The sequence below is a fragment of the Anastrepha obliqua genome, chromosome 2, assembly GCF_027943255.1.
Source record: "Anastrepha obliqua isolate idAnaObli1 chromosome 2, idAnaObli1_1.0, whole genome shotgun sequence".
Taxonomy (NCBI): domain Eukaryota; kingdom Metazoa; phylum Arthropoda; class Insecta; order Diptera; family Tephritidae; genus Anastrepha; species Anastrepha obliqua.
In genome coordinates, this window is record NC_072893.1 from 129,544,576 (window position 1) to 129,559,089 (window position 14,514).

The 14,514-nt window shown below is 45.9% G+C and overlaps 2 protein-coding genes across 4 annotated transcripts in view; one reads left to right on the forward strand and one right to left on the reverse strand.

Moving 5' to 3' along the window:
* LOC129237454 (gamma-tubulin complex component 6) lies at nt 1–5,726 on the reverse strand. 2 transcript variants are annotated; one of them, XM_054872223.1, is made up of 10 exons: nt 5,107–5,726; nt 4,656–5,048; nt 4,143–4,586; nt 3,931–4,084; nt 3,736–3,871; nt 3,464–3,680; nt 2,276–3,401; nt 1,025–2,212; nt 427–964; nt 1–363 (listed from the first exon to the last, which is right to left on the reverse strand). In XM_054872223.1, exons 1-10 carry the CDS (start codon nt 5,515–5,517, stop codon nt 141–143), a joined length of 4,830 nt encoding a protein of 1,609 aa, XP_054728198.1. In that variant the 5' UTR covers nt 5,518–5,726; the 3' UTR covers nt 1–140. The 2 variants fall into 2 exon arrangements, with proteins under 2 accessions (XP_054728198.1, XP_054728197.1); XM_054872222.1 differs by having other exon boundaries at nt 4,143–4,592; nt 5,107–5,725.
* The window catches only part of LOC129237453 (probable E3 ubiquitin-protein ligase HERC2), a 26,419-nt gene continuing 15,546 nt past the window's right edge, over nt 3,642–14,514 (forward strand). The window contains exons 1-9 of one of the 2 annotated variants that reach the window (XM_054872221.1): nt 3,642–3,694; nt 7,085–8,868; nt 8,929–9,832; nt 9,891–10,462; nt 10,529–11,083; nt 11,147–12,057; nt 12,135–12,288; nt 12,347–13,297; nt 13,393–14,504. In XM_054872221.1, the coding sequence (XP_054728196.1) occupies nt 7,906–8,868; nt 8,929–9,832; nt 9,891–10,462; nt 10,529–11,083; nt 11,147–12,057; nt 12,135–12,288; nt 12,347–13,297; nt 13,393–14,504 (6,122 nt within the window). In that variant the 5' untranslated portion in view covers nt 3,642–3,694; nt 7,085–7,905. Of the gene's footprint in view, nt 3,695–6,719; nt 8,869–8,928; nt 9,833–9,890; nt 10,463–10,528; nt 11,084–11,146; nt 12,058–12,134; nt 12,289–12,346; nt 13,298–13,392; nt 14,505–14,514 lie in introns of those variants that run through there. The other variant, XM_054872219.1, reaches the window with a different exon arrangement.

The following is a 14,514-nucleotide window of genomic DNA, read 5'->3' on the forward strand; positions in this document are numbered from 1 at the left end:
ATTAACTAATAATAAAATTACATATACATAATGACAGGCATCAATACATAGTAACATTTAAATTCAAGTTTTATAATGAGTTTTTATGAGTTTCATATTTGAATTCAAAAATTCATTCAAACAAAGCGTTTCATAAACTACTATGGAATAGTACTTGCAGTGTAGTACTGATTGAAATTAATCAAAGCAATTAATTGGCCAATCTCCTCCTGGTAGCCATGACGCACAATCTTATTACCCAGATATATCGTGAACTTAATGAACTTATCAAACTCCTGTTCGTCATTGGATAATTTCTCATAGCGTGAATGGGTGAAATACTCGTCGCCGCTGCGTTGCTTGAATTCGCGCGACTTCAGATTGCTGTGAAAAGTAAAGATATGAAATTGTCAATGCACAAATACCGACGCTTTGAGACCCACTCACTTGTAGAATCGCAACGATATTTTGAATATATTTTCGATTGTGTTATAAAACTCTACACTGTGTCGATTCAACATGCAGAGGAAGAGAATGCGTTTCACATAGGTTGTGTGCTTCCGATAGATATCCTCAATCGACTTTGCCTGCAACAGATCATCCTTAAACGTCTTCCAAGATGATTGCAGCGCATTGGCGGTGATGTGATTCTGCAGCGCATGCACGAAATGATAGAATTTGTGGCGCATAAACTGCACATGACGATATTGCGGCGATTTGAGTATTCCTTTGCCGTGCTTCTTCACGGCCTCCTTGAGTATCTGAAAGGCGCGCTCCAATACCCAACTGATGCGACGGACTTTGATGAGATATTTGAAAATGTTACCATATTGCTCGAGTGTTTCGGGATTAAGTATGAGATTCAGCGGCCATTCAATGCGATAGCTCAGGCTGAGCACGTTCAACACGCCCGGATTAGTGAGATCGAATTTTTGTGGCATATCGCTAATGGTGAAGGACAGATTTTCGGCGTTTTTGTCATTGCCTGTAATGGACGCTCTTTGTATTTGGCTACAAGCGAATACAAATGCAAATGCAAACTTACCTGTTATGCTTGAACTAAGCGCGGTGTCGAGTATTGAGTGCAGCATCTGATAGTTAAGCAGTTTCGCGGGCATTGCACCGGTCTCCAGTTTGCCAATAATGCCATCACAGATGATTGAACCGAATTCGCCGTCCATCAAAAAGAAGTAATGCCGCAAGCTACGCAGATGATCTAAGATCTGGAGCTCATCGAGAAACAGACGCATCATCTCGTTGTTGACCAAATCGAGATGTGTGGTCATAGGCAGTACTACGGATTTTTGAAGAAATTCTGTGAGCGTGATGACACTCATGCTGTTAACTTTTAACTGTTCCAGCGACTCGCGTGACTTCCTTGTCGCCACTACCATTGGAGTAGTTGTCATGTTTAAGCGTATAAACGGACTGCGTGTGGCGCAGGTAAAATTGCTATTGAGCAACTCTCGGCTGCGTTTGTAAGGGTCATTGTAGTTCTGCACTGGAATGGCGATTTCCTCCTCTTCAGCGCTGGAGGTGAGTGACATTGTATCCGGCTGTAAAGGCGCCTCCACAGCGGCTGCCTGTTGTTGCTTCTTCACTCGCTCGGCATCGACAAAATCAAAGCCTTGCTTGGCTTGCAAGCCTGCGCTGTTTAACGCGCAGTCGGGCGTAACCGACGCCTCCTGCGTGTCTGCAGTATGGCAACCAGGCAGCCGACCCGCCGGTTTCTCTATTTCCACTGACTCTTGTGGCTCATTTGCCAGCTCCACATTAATTTTCAGAGCTGTTTTCGTCGGCAAATTACCATTGGCAAGATCACTTTGTTTCACCACTGCAGCAGTCAACTCTGAAGCACCACTCTCGATGAGCGGCGTGTCAGAGGTGGTGGACATCGGTGTTGCAACCTGCTCTACTGTGAATGTAGTACTCGATGGCGTTTTTCCAGTGAGTATATCGAATTCACTCTCTAGAACACGACGTCGGTTGCGTGCACGTTCCGTGTCCAAATTCAGGTTGAGATGCGCGCGATCGGCCAGCGGACTTTTGTTGTACTCAACGAAAGGATCGTTCTGCATCATACGCCTACGATTGCGCTGCAATTCCGTTAACTCGCTATCCGGCAGAGTATTTAGATTAATGTCAGGTTGTACTGGTTGATCGGCGGTTGAGCTATAGGTGCCAAACTCGTGCGCGAGCACACGTAACTTGTTGCGTTGTGCCTCGGTAAGCGCTGTTATGAGAGTGGATACAGATTAGATTATAAACATTTTAGTTAAAAAACTGTATAACTTACATCGCTCAGCGATTGCGTTGGGGGCTAACGCTGATGTTGCAGAGCGTACCGTAATACTCGGTGTCAGTGTTTCAATGTGCGTGGCTGGTGAAATGGTCACCGTGGTGCTGCTAATATTGTGTTGCACACTGCCTGTTGGCGGCTCGTTCGAATTTATCACGTCTGAAACGCTGCGCTTCAGGAATGTTGTTTTAGAAGCTTGAACCGACAGTGCTGCCGTGTCGGATGTTGCAAAGCCCGATTCGGTATGGAGATTAGTATCTGAGCTGACCTCCTGTGGTGTGCCATCGCCAGGTTCTGATAGCATAATCAGTGTCTTGTCATGCTCTTGTGCCTCACGACTTATTACTCCCGTCGCTGTCGTCTCCGCACAAATAATGCGTAGCTCGTTTTCATTCTCCTCGAATTTTTGCACGAACTCCTCGGATAAGCATTCAGCATACAGCGAAACTGAGTCCGCGTCCGCGTCAGCATCACCGTCTTTGGCCTCCTCCCCACAACACGACTCAAAGTCAGTATCGGTTCCGCCGCTGCCCGGTGTTTGGAGCGCTTGCGCACTCTCAACGCTGCCATCACTCTGCGGGCTTAACTTCGACGGCTGCTCTTGTTTGGCTTGTGGCTCCGGCTGTTTATTTGAGCCCACTTTTCCCACTGTATCGGTGCGCATCATATCACTGAGCTCTTGGTAATATTCGATACGCTTGCGAAGATTGATATTTTCGCGCAGCATACGCTGCTCCTCCAGTTTCTCGGTTTCTCGCAGTAAACGCAACTCCAGCTCAACATTCGCACGACGCTCATCAATTTTGCGCTGTTGAGCATTCTGCAATTGTGTCGTCAATTCATAGAGCCGTCGCTTTTTGCGCTCAGCAGCAAGCAATGCGAGTTCGTGCTGCTCTAGTGACCACTTCTCGAGATTCTCACGAGTGCGTTGGCATGCGCGTTGATAAAATTGCCGCTTCTTCGCGGCACGCGCTTCGAATATTCGACGTATGCTGACCTCAGCGGTGCCACAGGCTGCATGTGCACGTTCTCTGTACTTGATACACTTCTTCTTCAGGCTTTGAATCTCCTCATAAGTGAGGCACACGGAAATAAGTGGATAGTCCAAGCGGAAAAGTGGATGCTGTAAATAGAGGCAAGCAACTGATTTAAATAGAATTAGACAAATTAGTTATTTTCACATACACTCGGTTTGTAGGCCTTCAACAACATCGTGTACTTGCCACACTGTAAGATGTCATCCTCATAGCCTTGAAAGAAGCCAGGCACAGATTCCTTGCGCACGAAATGGGCTTTATCATAAAAGTACTTCGTATTGGAGCGATAGTGATCGACAAAGCATATGAACAACTCATTGGAGGGATCGTCCAACAGCCCATAGTAGATCCATTTCTGCAGGTGTCTGGCGTAGCAAAAGTGAGTAAAGGTCTCAACTAAGACTCCTATTGACTACTTACTTGAAGTAAACGTGACAGCAGGACTTTAGAATATAAACCAATAGCATTATATAGTCCTTCTCAGTGGTGTGCACAATTTCACGATACAAGTAGCCAAGAAACTGTGAGCCCATGGGCAGCGATACGTGTGCTTCCACTAGAGAAGATTAAATATTAGAGTAAATGCTATTTCTACCAATAAATCAGTAAGATTACCATCCGTATGTATGGCCAACGTAAACGACAAGTTGCTTATTTGCCGCATCATTTTGCGCATGCGCGCATAGAAGCCAATTAGTGTGTCATCTTGCTGCGCAAACACATATTGACGAAACGTGAGCAAGTACTCGGCTATTGCGCTGCATAGCGCCTGCAAACATAACAAATTTTATAACTTTTTCGTACTTTACGCCACCACCCCCACTCACCCGAAATATGAATCCTTCAAACATCAGTTTGTAGTCCCTTTTCTGTATCATTATGTGCAGCCTTTTGTAACAGGTGCCACACTCCAGGAAACTCGCTGCATAGCTGCTGACCGTATCCGGCAGCAAGCCTTCCACTGTGATTTTCGGCAGCATACTGAACACCATACGATCGTCATGTTGAAATGTCTCCGACTGTATGCCGGCAGTTAGCGCCTTCAAATCGTGTAAAAAGTCAGCGCGAGTCATAATATTTGTTTCGAACTTGGCTCCAAGCATTTTGAACAAATGACACTTGAGATCAATCACCACCTCGGCTTCACTGGCGAACGGGCGCTGGCGGAGTACGCCACGACAGCCCAAACTTTGCCAATTCCAGGATAAAATGCGTGGTTCTTCCTTGAAAGCGATCTCTTTTTCCACCACCGGTACCGAATTTAAACCACACTTAAGCTGCAATGGAATTAAAAAAATTAAATAATATAATAATGAAAAAGCAGTGTTGATCTCACCAACCTTCAGTTTTGTTAGCAATTCTTTAGCCGGTAACGGCTGTTGTTCACTATCGCTCAACAAGCGAAAACTATTCATATTAACGCGCATCGAGGAGCCTAGAACACGGCGCGTCATGGCAGTAAAGGTGCAATCTTGGGCTGTGGCTGGTGGGCGCGTTGGCTTAGCACCATATTTCTGCTCTATTTTCGCCAGTAAGTTGCATTCTCCTCCCAGTAGATATTTGGGCATGTATGGATTATCGGACGCCTTAATATCCTGCACGCCTTTGAAAAAACGGGGTTGTGGATTTAACCAGTCGCACGTTTGTGGTTTCGGATAATAACGATTATTCTCATAGCTAGCAAAGAGCGTAAATGGGCCGGGTATCAGCAGCGCGGGTGGGCTTGGCACAGGCTTTGAATTAAAGTTTCGTTACATTAAAGCAATACAAATGGCTACCTCATTTACCTACCACTTGCTCCTCTTCATGCAAATTACCCTGCAGCAACAACAGCAAATGTAGTACACCACGACCGGGGCCCTCACTGAAGTATGACTCTTCACTGATGGATTTCATCTGCTGTTCGAGCGCCGCATAACGTGCACATACCTGAGGATCCGCGCGCGAATGTAACTTGGCGGCGAATATATGCATATCAACCGCACGTTGTGGATCGAATTCCGTTTTTTCATCCGTTTGTGGATATGTATGCGGTCTCATTGATTTCTTCAGCAGGATTTCAAAAGAGTCCGACTTCAATTTGCGCACAGCTGTGCTGAGTTCGGGCTCCTCCAGCCCTTGCTGGCTAGCAAGATTCCTACATAGCTGTGTAATGAGACAATTAACACTATCCGCATTATCCACCAGATCGTCATCATGCATGGCGGCAAAGTGTGTGATGAATTGTAGTTTAAAATTGTTGAAACGATAAATTCAGTTTTTCACAAAATACTCCCTGGGCCCATGGTTCAATATTTGTTCTTTTTTTATAATGTAGTTTGTACTGACTTCCAGTAGGTGTCGCTGGTCATATGTTTGTTGACATTTATGTTACCAAAACAACAAGAACAATAACAACAAGTTGTTTTTCAGTAAACGGCTTGATCCAGCAAAATTTTTGAAGAGTTTCTGCATTACAAATAATTATTATGGTTCAATTTGATGATTTCAATAAAATTCCGTTAATAAATTTTAGATAATAGGGCGTTTTTTTACGATCGGTGTTTCGCATTTGTTTATAAACAAAAAACAGCTGTTGACTGAAGGTAAAAGATTGGCATATACCAGTAGTAATAGAGTTTTTGGTGGATTGCCAAAAGAGACGAAAGTGCTGCCAGAAAGCACCGAGAATTTGAAAACAGCAGCATATTGGAACTGCTGCGAAGTGCTTCCTGAAATTTCGAAAATAAGTGAATGAAATTACTTGTGTCATATCTCACAAAAAATACTCACTGCCGCACCGCATCGTTATAGGTCGCAATGTACTCTTCTTTCTTCTTTTTTTGATTGGCGCGATAACCGCTTAAGCGATTTTAACAAAGCGCGCCAGTTGTTTCTTTCTTGTGCTAACCGGCGCCAGTTGAAAACACCAAGTGAAGCCAAACCCTTCTCCACCTGATCCGTCCAACGCAGAGGAGGTCTTCTTGACTGGCGCGATATCCGCTCAAGCGATATCGGGCAAGTTTACCAAACGATTGAGTATCTCAAAATAACAATATGTAGCGTCTTTTAGAATATTATTCCACAATTCAAATGTAAACTGAAGTTCTAGCTCAAAACATCTTGCAAACAACGAGCTCTTCTTCTTTAAATTTGTTCGTATATTTCCGCATCTACGAAATTTTATAGCGAGATCAAAGAAATGCTGAACAATAGTAACACAAGAAATTAATTTCCCCCTGTCGTTTCTGTAGAAGCAATATGTTTTCGATTTACTAATAACACCTCAATTGTCAAATGTGACAAACTTTTTCTATTCACTTGGGTAATTTTTGGGTAATTTTTGCTGAAATCCCGCAATAACCGACAAAACGCCTGGTAGCATGGCAGTCAGTCGAACAATTTTCTCGAGATTCTTTACTGAGCCTATGGAAAAAACTGCAGCGTTCTTTTGAATGGGAATTATACAAAGAAAAAGTTAAAATTCGATATTTAAAATACTAAATAGTTGTAGTGGAAAGGCGGCACGATAGATTGGTATATAAATTGCGACATAAATTTCGAATTTAAAGCGAAACAATTGGATTTGAAAAAATTCAAAGGAAAATCTTGAGCTGTGAAAATTTTGTGTGTGGTGTGCTTATAGTGGGGTGTGTTTCTGTGTGTACTATAGTTAAGTCCAGATAGTGCGGAAGGGTAGTAAGTGAAATTCCTACCGAGCAAAGGGTGCAGATTCTCAGAATTGTACCATCGGAGCATATTATAGAAATAAAAGAACTACTATTTTAAGGTGGGGGCAGTGTTCGACAGAGTGTGAATGAACGACGCGTACCGAGTGTTTCTCCTCTGTGACCTATTATTGGCGGCGTCGTGGGGCCTGCAGTTAACGCAAAATTGAATTTTCCCAAACACCTACAAAAACAAAAGCAAACGGGGGAGAACAACAACGAATAGCAAAAGTATCAACACGAATTGTTACATGGTCAAAACAAATCGACAAAAGCGAAAGTGACGACATCAAAGCGAGCGTCACGACAAACATAACAACATCACAAGGAGGGGCAGTAACGACACTGAACGGAAGGTGAATTTTTCGACAATAAAAACGTAGTGGGCGGCGGTGCTATTGCAGTAGTGTGGAAGTTGGCACAATCATTTGCTCTGTTTCTACTGTACACTGTGAGAAAACCAACAGCCGTTACGCCTCACTACTGATTGTAAGACAAGGGAAGTCGCGGCACGAGCGGTGGCTTAAGGTTAACGCGAAGCTCAAATACTAAGCACACCGATTACATTTTAACAAATACATAAAATTTGCGTGTAATTAAACTTACGTGCATAACGAGTTGGTATAACTGAAATTATATACCCAGCAAAAAAAAAAAAATCAGTATGAAAATGTAAACAAACGTTACAATAAAAATATACGAGTCGATTCCACTCGTTAGAAGTTACAAAATATAACAATCAGCAGCGGACTTGATTTGATATCAAAATCCAACGCTGTTAAATAAACAGCTTCAAGCCATTTCTAAACAATCTAAAAAGTCTGCAACTATAAAAATAGCATAATACAATCACTGCAGCACCAGTGAGGCAGTGACATCAGTTATGTCCTCGTGTAATTCAACTGCAGACCTTTACTTACGTCCGCTGCCTTTTCTTGATGCTAAATGGTTACGCGCCGATCTTATCGCCAGCCTGCGCAACGTCGAAGATGCCGCTGTGCTTTGGAATAATCTTATACAGGATTGCGAATTGGTCTCATCACCGGCAGCTCATGTTTTGAACGCTGCAGGCCACCTATCTTATCTGGGCGACGATGGGAAACATTACTGTGGCGTGCAAAAGCTGCAATGCTCTTGCTGCCCGCTGGACTATTGCGGACCACTATCTGCGTGTAACTGCCCCGCATGTCGTACTCTCGATTCGGACTCTGCTATCAAGAAAATGACCACAGCTGTGCAGAATGCTGCCGCTAACCGCATCTCATCAGAAGTTATTTTCGAGTCGTGGTTATGGGGCCAGTGTCCCAACACAGCTGTCAAACTCAATTGCCAGAACACGCTGTTGGCTGAGCTGCACGACATCTCGTTGCAGGCGGCAGGCAACTGCCTCTCTTCAATACATTTGCGCCAACAGCTATTAATCTACGAACGCTATTTTGTTGCGCTATCACGCTGGAAGCAAAAACAAGAGCTGCAGTGTCCCAACAACGGAATGCCGAGCAGTATTGCTTCAACGGCTGCGGAAAAGTGTAAATTCAATGAGGATCAACGAAGTGGCGTTAATAGCGGTATGTGTCCTATGCGAGGTCGAGAAATGAACTACCTTGCAACGAGTAAATTGCGACATTTTTCAACGGTGGACGTGCCATCGCCTATAAAAGAAAATGAACGAGCCACATTGGGCTTAGCGCGTGTAGGCACACGCGCAGCTCTAAATTTTTCGTTTGCATTCTTGCGGCGTGCCTGGCGATCTGGAGAGGACACTGAAATGTGCAGTGAGCTGCTTAGTGAAGCATTAGAATCGCTGCAAGATCTGCCGGAAGCTTCGCTGTTCGATGCTACACAGGTGAGGGCAATTTTGTTTATTTTATTTAGAAGGAAAATCTAAAATGTAAATTATTTTTAGGTGTCAACCTTGTGGATTGAAGTGCTGGAGCGCTCTATCAAATTTCTGCGACAAGTGGCACTTGGTGATCCTCTGGGCGGCCGTTGTACAGCACCGCGCGAAGACCGTCACACCGCTTTGTGCTTATTACTAGAGCTGGGTGCACAAAAAGGCACACTCGCAGCCACACTAGAAGCCATTGTGCTGCTACTAACGCTTTGGGAAAAAGAGAAAGAGACAGATGACAACCGCGATGCGCCACAGAATACTGGTGCCCCTCTGGTACCCATTTTACGGCGCTATGAATACATTGGAAACTACGGTATCAATAACACCTCAGAAGCATCACTTGCGAGCGCCACAGAGTCGTTCCTACGCTTTCTCACACTACCCGATGAAGACACCACAAATGTAGACTTGAAGCAGGCCGCAGTAGTCATTATTTCGCATCTCGATCGTCTGGCCAAACCACACTTGCCAACTAGCACGACAACCGCAACTTTGCCTTCTCGGACAATGCAGTCAACGAAACCTCCACTACATGCACAAGCTTCACAGGAAAGTATTTCGGCTGCCACAACACCGCAACTACATGAACAGCGCATATATGCACTTGGTTGGCTGTCGTTATGCCACGATCAATATGGTTTCACTGCAGAACCAGCCGTGGGTCTATCAATGGCGGGAAGCTCCTTCTCTGGCGCACACTATCCGGCGCCTGTGCTGAATTTCTATTTCCAAGTAAAGCAAGTCGCGTTCTCGGAGGAATATGTGCTCTTCCTCACTCACGAAGGCAAAATGTACACCTGGCGCACCGCCAAACCAGAGACAGAGCCTATGCTTATCGAGGAAATGACTGATGTGCAGGTGACAGCTGTGGCGGCGCATTGTGAAGGGCGTCACTTCATGGCTGTGGACAGTATGGGTAAGTCAAAATAACCATAAAAGTGCTCTATTGGGGTTATGGTAATTTTTTCCAACAGACAATGCTTACTCATGGGGCTGCGGCGAGGGTGGTCGTCTCGGCCATGGTGACTCACTACTGCGCGAACATCCAACTAAAATCCAATCCCTAGAGCCTGGCGTGAAATCGGTTTACTGTGGTTGCACCTACAGCGCCGCCATCACCATGGATGGCAACCTTTATACCTGGGGGCGTGGCACATATGGTCGCCTGGGCCATGGCAACTCTGATGACAAACTTTTACCAACACATGTGCACGCTTTACGGGAATATAGCATCATCGATGTGGCGCTGGGTAGCGGTGATTCTCACACACTTTGTTTAACCGTAGAAGGTTTGGTTTTTGCGTGGGGCGATGGCGATTATGGCAAGCTAGGAAACGGTTCATGCAATGGTTCCCAAGTACCGTTGCTAATCGAAACCTTGCCACTAATTAAGCGAGTGTATGCCGGTTCGCAATTCTCTATGGCGCTCAGCTGCGATGGTAAGCTATACTCGTGGGGCAAAGCTTACGATGGTCGGCTTGGACATGGACTGCTCGACAAAAATATTCAATGTCTTAATACGCCGAAGCAGATAAGCGCTTTGCAGGTGCGTTGAAGCTTCAATTTTTATTGATAATTACGATTTTTTTACTAACTTTTTATTTCGCCACAGTCAAAAGTCATTGTGGACGTATCAGTAGGCGTTTGGCATTGTCTGGCAATGAGTAACAAAGGTGAAGTTTTTGGTTGGGGCCGAAACGATTTCCAACAAGTCTGCCCTGCCTCCATCTCAAAGGAGCCAATACTGCGCGACCCAATACTTGCCACCCATCCCTCGGTGCAGGCGTTTGGCATAGCCTGTGGCGCCGCACAAAGCATAATATGGAGTCAGTCTTCGGTGCAAAGTGTGCCAATGAAGTTACCGTTCGTCATTGATCTCAGCGAACACACTTTTCGACTACTCGATCAATTGCTCGGCATAGTGTGCGGACAAGATAGCAACTACCGCCAAACCCCCAATCAAGAATCGGAATGCATTGCCGTGGCTTGTTTGAATCTGCTACGTTTACAGTTACATGCGCTAATAGTGAATGCTGTTTCGCCTAAGTCGGTTGGCTTGTCGGAAGGATCGCGCTTGCTCGTTAGCTTGAAAACGCGGATATTCGGGTTGGCGGGCGGCTCAAATGTGCTGAAAACCATGCAGGAAGCTGCGCAGTGGACACTACAGGTGCGGCGGAATTATAAGTGAAATATTTTTTATACCGATTAAATGAAAATTGTGTATTTGCAGGTCGGCTGGAGCGTGTTGTTGCCCACCGCTTCGGAGCGCGCACAAACTCTAACTTCATTACTGCCCTCCGAGTCTGGTATTTCCTCTTCGGGACATCGTTTCATGACGGATTTGTTAGTCGGTTCTCTGATGGCCGAGGGTGGCCTTGAGACTGCATTGAAACAGGCTATTCGCCTCGAAGCCAACGACTGCGCCGACAACGGCCACAATTTGCCTTTACTACATCTAATCAGACAGTTGCTACGCAACAACTCAGCCTTAACCCAAGCGCGTTTAACTCAACTATTGCTGAATGCTGGCATATCGAAGCCCGAGGAAGACTCGTTCTCTTCACTTTCCGCTACGCAGTCCACTATGGCCGAACACACTAGTCCTAGTCTAGATCTATTGCACCGCTTTCAGCGTTTGCTCTTCTCACACATACACCAATCGAAAAATGAGGACATAAACGGCGCCGAGGCGCTGCTCAGCAAATATGTTCAGAGCGCAGTCTCGTTGTGCATACTCTCGTTGCAGAAAGCTCACGAAATCGCGCTACAAGGTAAGGAGACTGTTGCGGATATTATAAAAACGGATATATCAGACACGCTGCTGTTCGAACTACTAATCGGCCTGATTATATTGAAACGCGATCGAGCAAGTATTTTGCCGGCTTTCGAGTGGACAAAGGTGTTCCTGCCACTGCTGCATGCTTTGGACAACTTGAATCGCATCATATGCGACAGTGAAGTACAGGACTCGGACGACATGGGCTGGCCGGGAATTATTTGTCGAGGCAATCAGAAAGGCGCCAATATGCAGCCGATGGACGATGTAAATTTAATACGCAAAAACGATTTTGAAAATCATATACTCGATGGCGGCAAATGGATCATATTGAACGGCTACGTCTGCGATGTCAGTGATTACCAGTAAGTGGGCGGGATATGATAGGGGCATACAACTAATATTAAATTTATTAATATTAAACATTGATCACTCCTTGCAGAAATGACAATGCAGCTATCAATGAGCTGCTCTCGTCTGGTATTGGCAAAGACCTCACCGTCGAAATGAGTACGCCAATCTATCGCAACTGCTTGGAGCATATTTTGAGCAACTACAAAGTCGGACGGTATGCCGTCAATCTAACTGAGGAGAAAGTATGCGCTTCAACGCATATCCACTTTACTTCACTCACCTGCTTGCTCTTCTTTTCAGCCCTACGTGCAACAGAGCAAAGTACTCACCCATTTCAATTCGGAGCGTGCGCTCGCTTACCTACTCGGTCTCGTTGTGAATCTCCTTCAAACTGGTCCTGTTCAACAGCCAGCCGAGCTGCAGTGTAAGACCATTGTTCGCTCCAGCATACTCCGCGGCGGCTTACAGCTACTGCAACCGAGCAACCCATTTGACGAAGAAAAGGGTGAGGCGCGTAGCAGCGCAAGTACTGCGGGCAGCACACCTACCGAGCCGCCCATACACAGTCTAGCCGTTTGTGGTGGCGTTGGCGTCGGCACGGCTGGCGGCGGTAGTGGCGTAGCAGTCGCACATCCGGTGATCAACAGCGTGCAGCAGCGCATTGAAATCTTCATTGCTGGTTTGAGTGAGGCACGTTTGACAGACCCACTTGTCGTTACTTGGATGACGCTTTCGGAAAAGTACTGCAAAGACAATAATTTAATTTGGCATCAAGAGTTCCCACCTGAGCATCCGGTGCAGGAGCTAGAACGTTTGCTAACCGCAGTGCTTATACGCCATCAGAGCCTCGGAGGCCTGGTGTTGAATGTGCTGGAGCGGGAATTGAGCGGCGTGGCAGCAGCTAAGACACCCCGGCAAATTGCCGATATGATACGCCTCATTTATCAAACCAAGTGGTCAGTGGTGCGTATACGACAGCAGTTGAATCGCAGCTATAAGGAGGTGTGCGCCCCCATGCTGGAGCGTTTGCGTTTTTTGCTCTACGAAGTGCGTCCAGCGGTGAGTTTGGAGCAGGAGGCTCTCCGAAAATTGCCCATTTTACATCGGCTGCCACGGTTCAAGCACGTCGTACGACGTATTATAGCAGAAATGCGTATGGCCAAGAAACAACTGGCCTGTGGTAAACCAGAAGACATACTCAACGTGACCATACAAAGTCAGAATGTGGCGCAGAAGCTGCATCAGTCGCACGTGAGTTGAATTTCGAAAGCGATGCAGATGCAACTAATTACTAATGCAATTGAATTTATTTTAATATGTGATGCGATCTACTTATTTTCTAACAGGAATCATTGCTGCAAGGCGACTGTGCTGGCTCCGAAAGCACTGACAAAGACTCGGCGATTGGCACCAACGATAATGATAGCAGTTCCTTGGCCAGCGCTACTGTGCTCATCCCACCATTACGAGGCAATGCGTCCAACGAAAATCTACTTGACGCTGGTGACAACAACGCCATACTCAGCGATCGCAAGGCGTCCAACGAAGAAATTAAATTACAGGCCAATGAACTCGACTTTGACGAAGACAAAAAACCCGCGGATGATGAACCGCGTGTCAATAACGATCTCTTACGTAAGTTGCGCGAGAAGTGGTACTTTTCCGGCGAGTTAAATATGCCCATCATGCACGAGATCGTCGAATTTGTGATGCAAGAGGTGTGCGACGTAGAAACTGTGCGCCGGGCCATGTACTGCCAGGTACAACGTTATCAAATACGACGTCAAGGACTGGAAATGTTGCATGCCATGCTGCAAGTACATGGTCTGTTCGATGCCGTACAATACAATATGCTGAACGGTTATTTGGGTCTGCATTTGAAGAGCAACAACAGCAAACAAGCAACACTGAACGTACTGTATGACCTTAACATGATAACGGCTTTCCAAAAGGCCGATCTGCTGCTTGCGCAATCACGCGTGCTCGAGTGGGCTGTGCTCGAACTGCAACGGCTGGTGAATCAAGAGCTGATACAGCTAAAGGGCAAATACAATGCTGGTAGTGGCAAGGATACCTCTAATCTGGGTACTTATGTATTTTTGAAAAAGCTACCGCGCGCACGTTTTCTACTCAGCATATTTGGGATTCTGGCCAAGGACATGAGCGCCAACGAATTGAGTTTGATTGTGAATTCAGGCACACTGGGCACAGTACTTGGATTACTTAGTCAGACCGGTGGTGAAATGCCGGCGGTGAAGAACACATACGATCTGTCGGTGGTGTATGAAGACACGATCTTAAAACAGAAGTCAAATAAGGCCAACTTGACTGGGCCAGAGCTGGCTAAATTGATGAAGATTGGAACGCGCATTGTACGCGGCGCAGACTGGAAATGGGGTGATCAAGACGGCAATCCGCCGGGTGAGGGACGCATCATTAGCGAAGTGGGCGAGGATGGGTGAGTAGTT

Excerpts from the sequence above, each read along its gene's own strand:
- LOC129237454 (XM_054872222.1), bottom strand. The coding sequence starts at position 5,517 with ATGCATGATGACGATCTGGTGGATAATGCGGATAGTGTTAATTGTCTC. Across the intron at positions 965-1,024 it reads GCTTAGTTCAAGCATAACAG|GCAATGACAAAAACGCCGAA; the intron begins GTAAGTTTGCAT and ends CGTCCATTACAG. Across the intron at positions 364-426 it reads ATATCGTTGCGATTCTACAA|CAATCTGAAGTCGCGCGAAT; the intron begins GTGAGTGGGTCT and ends TACTTTTCACAG.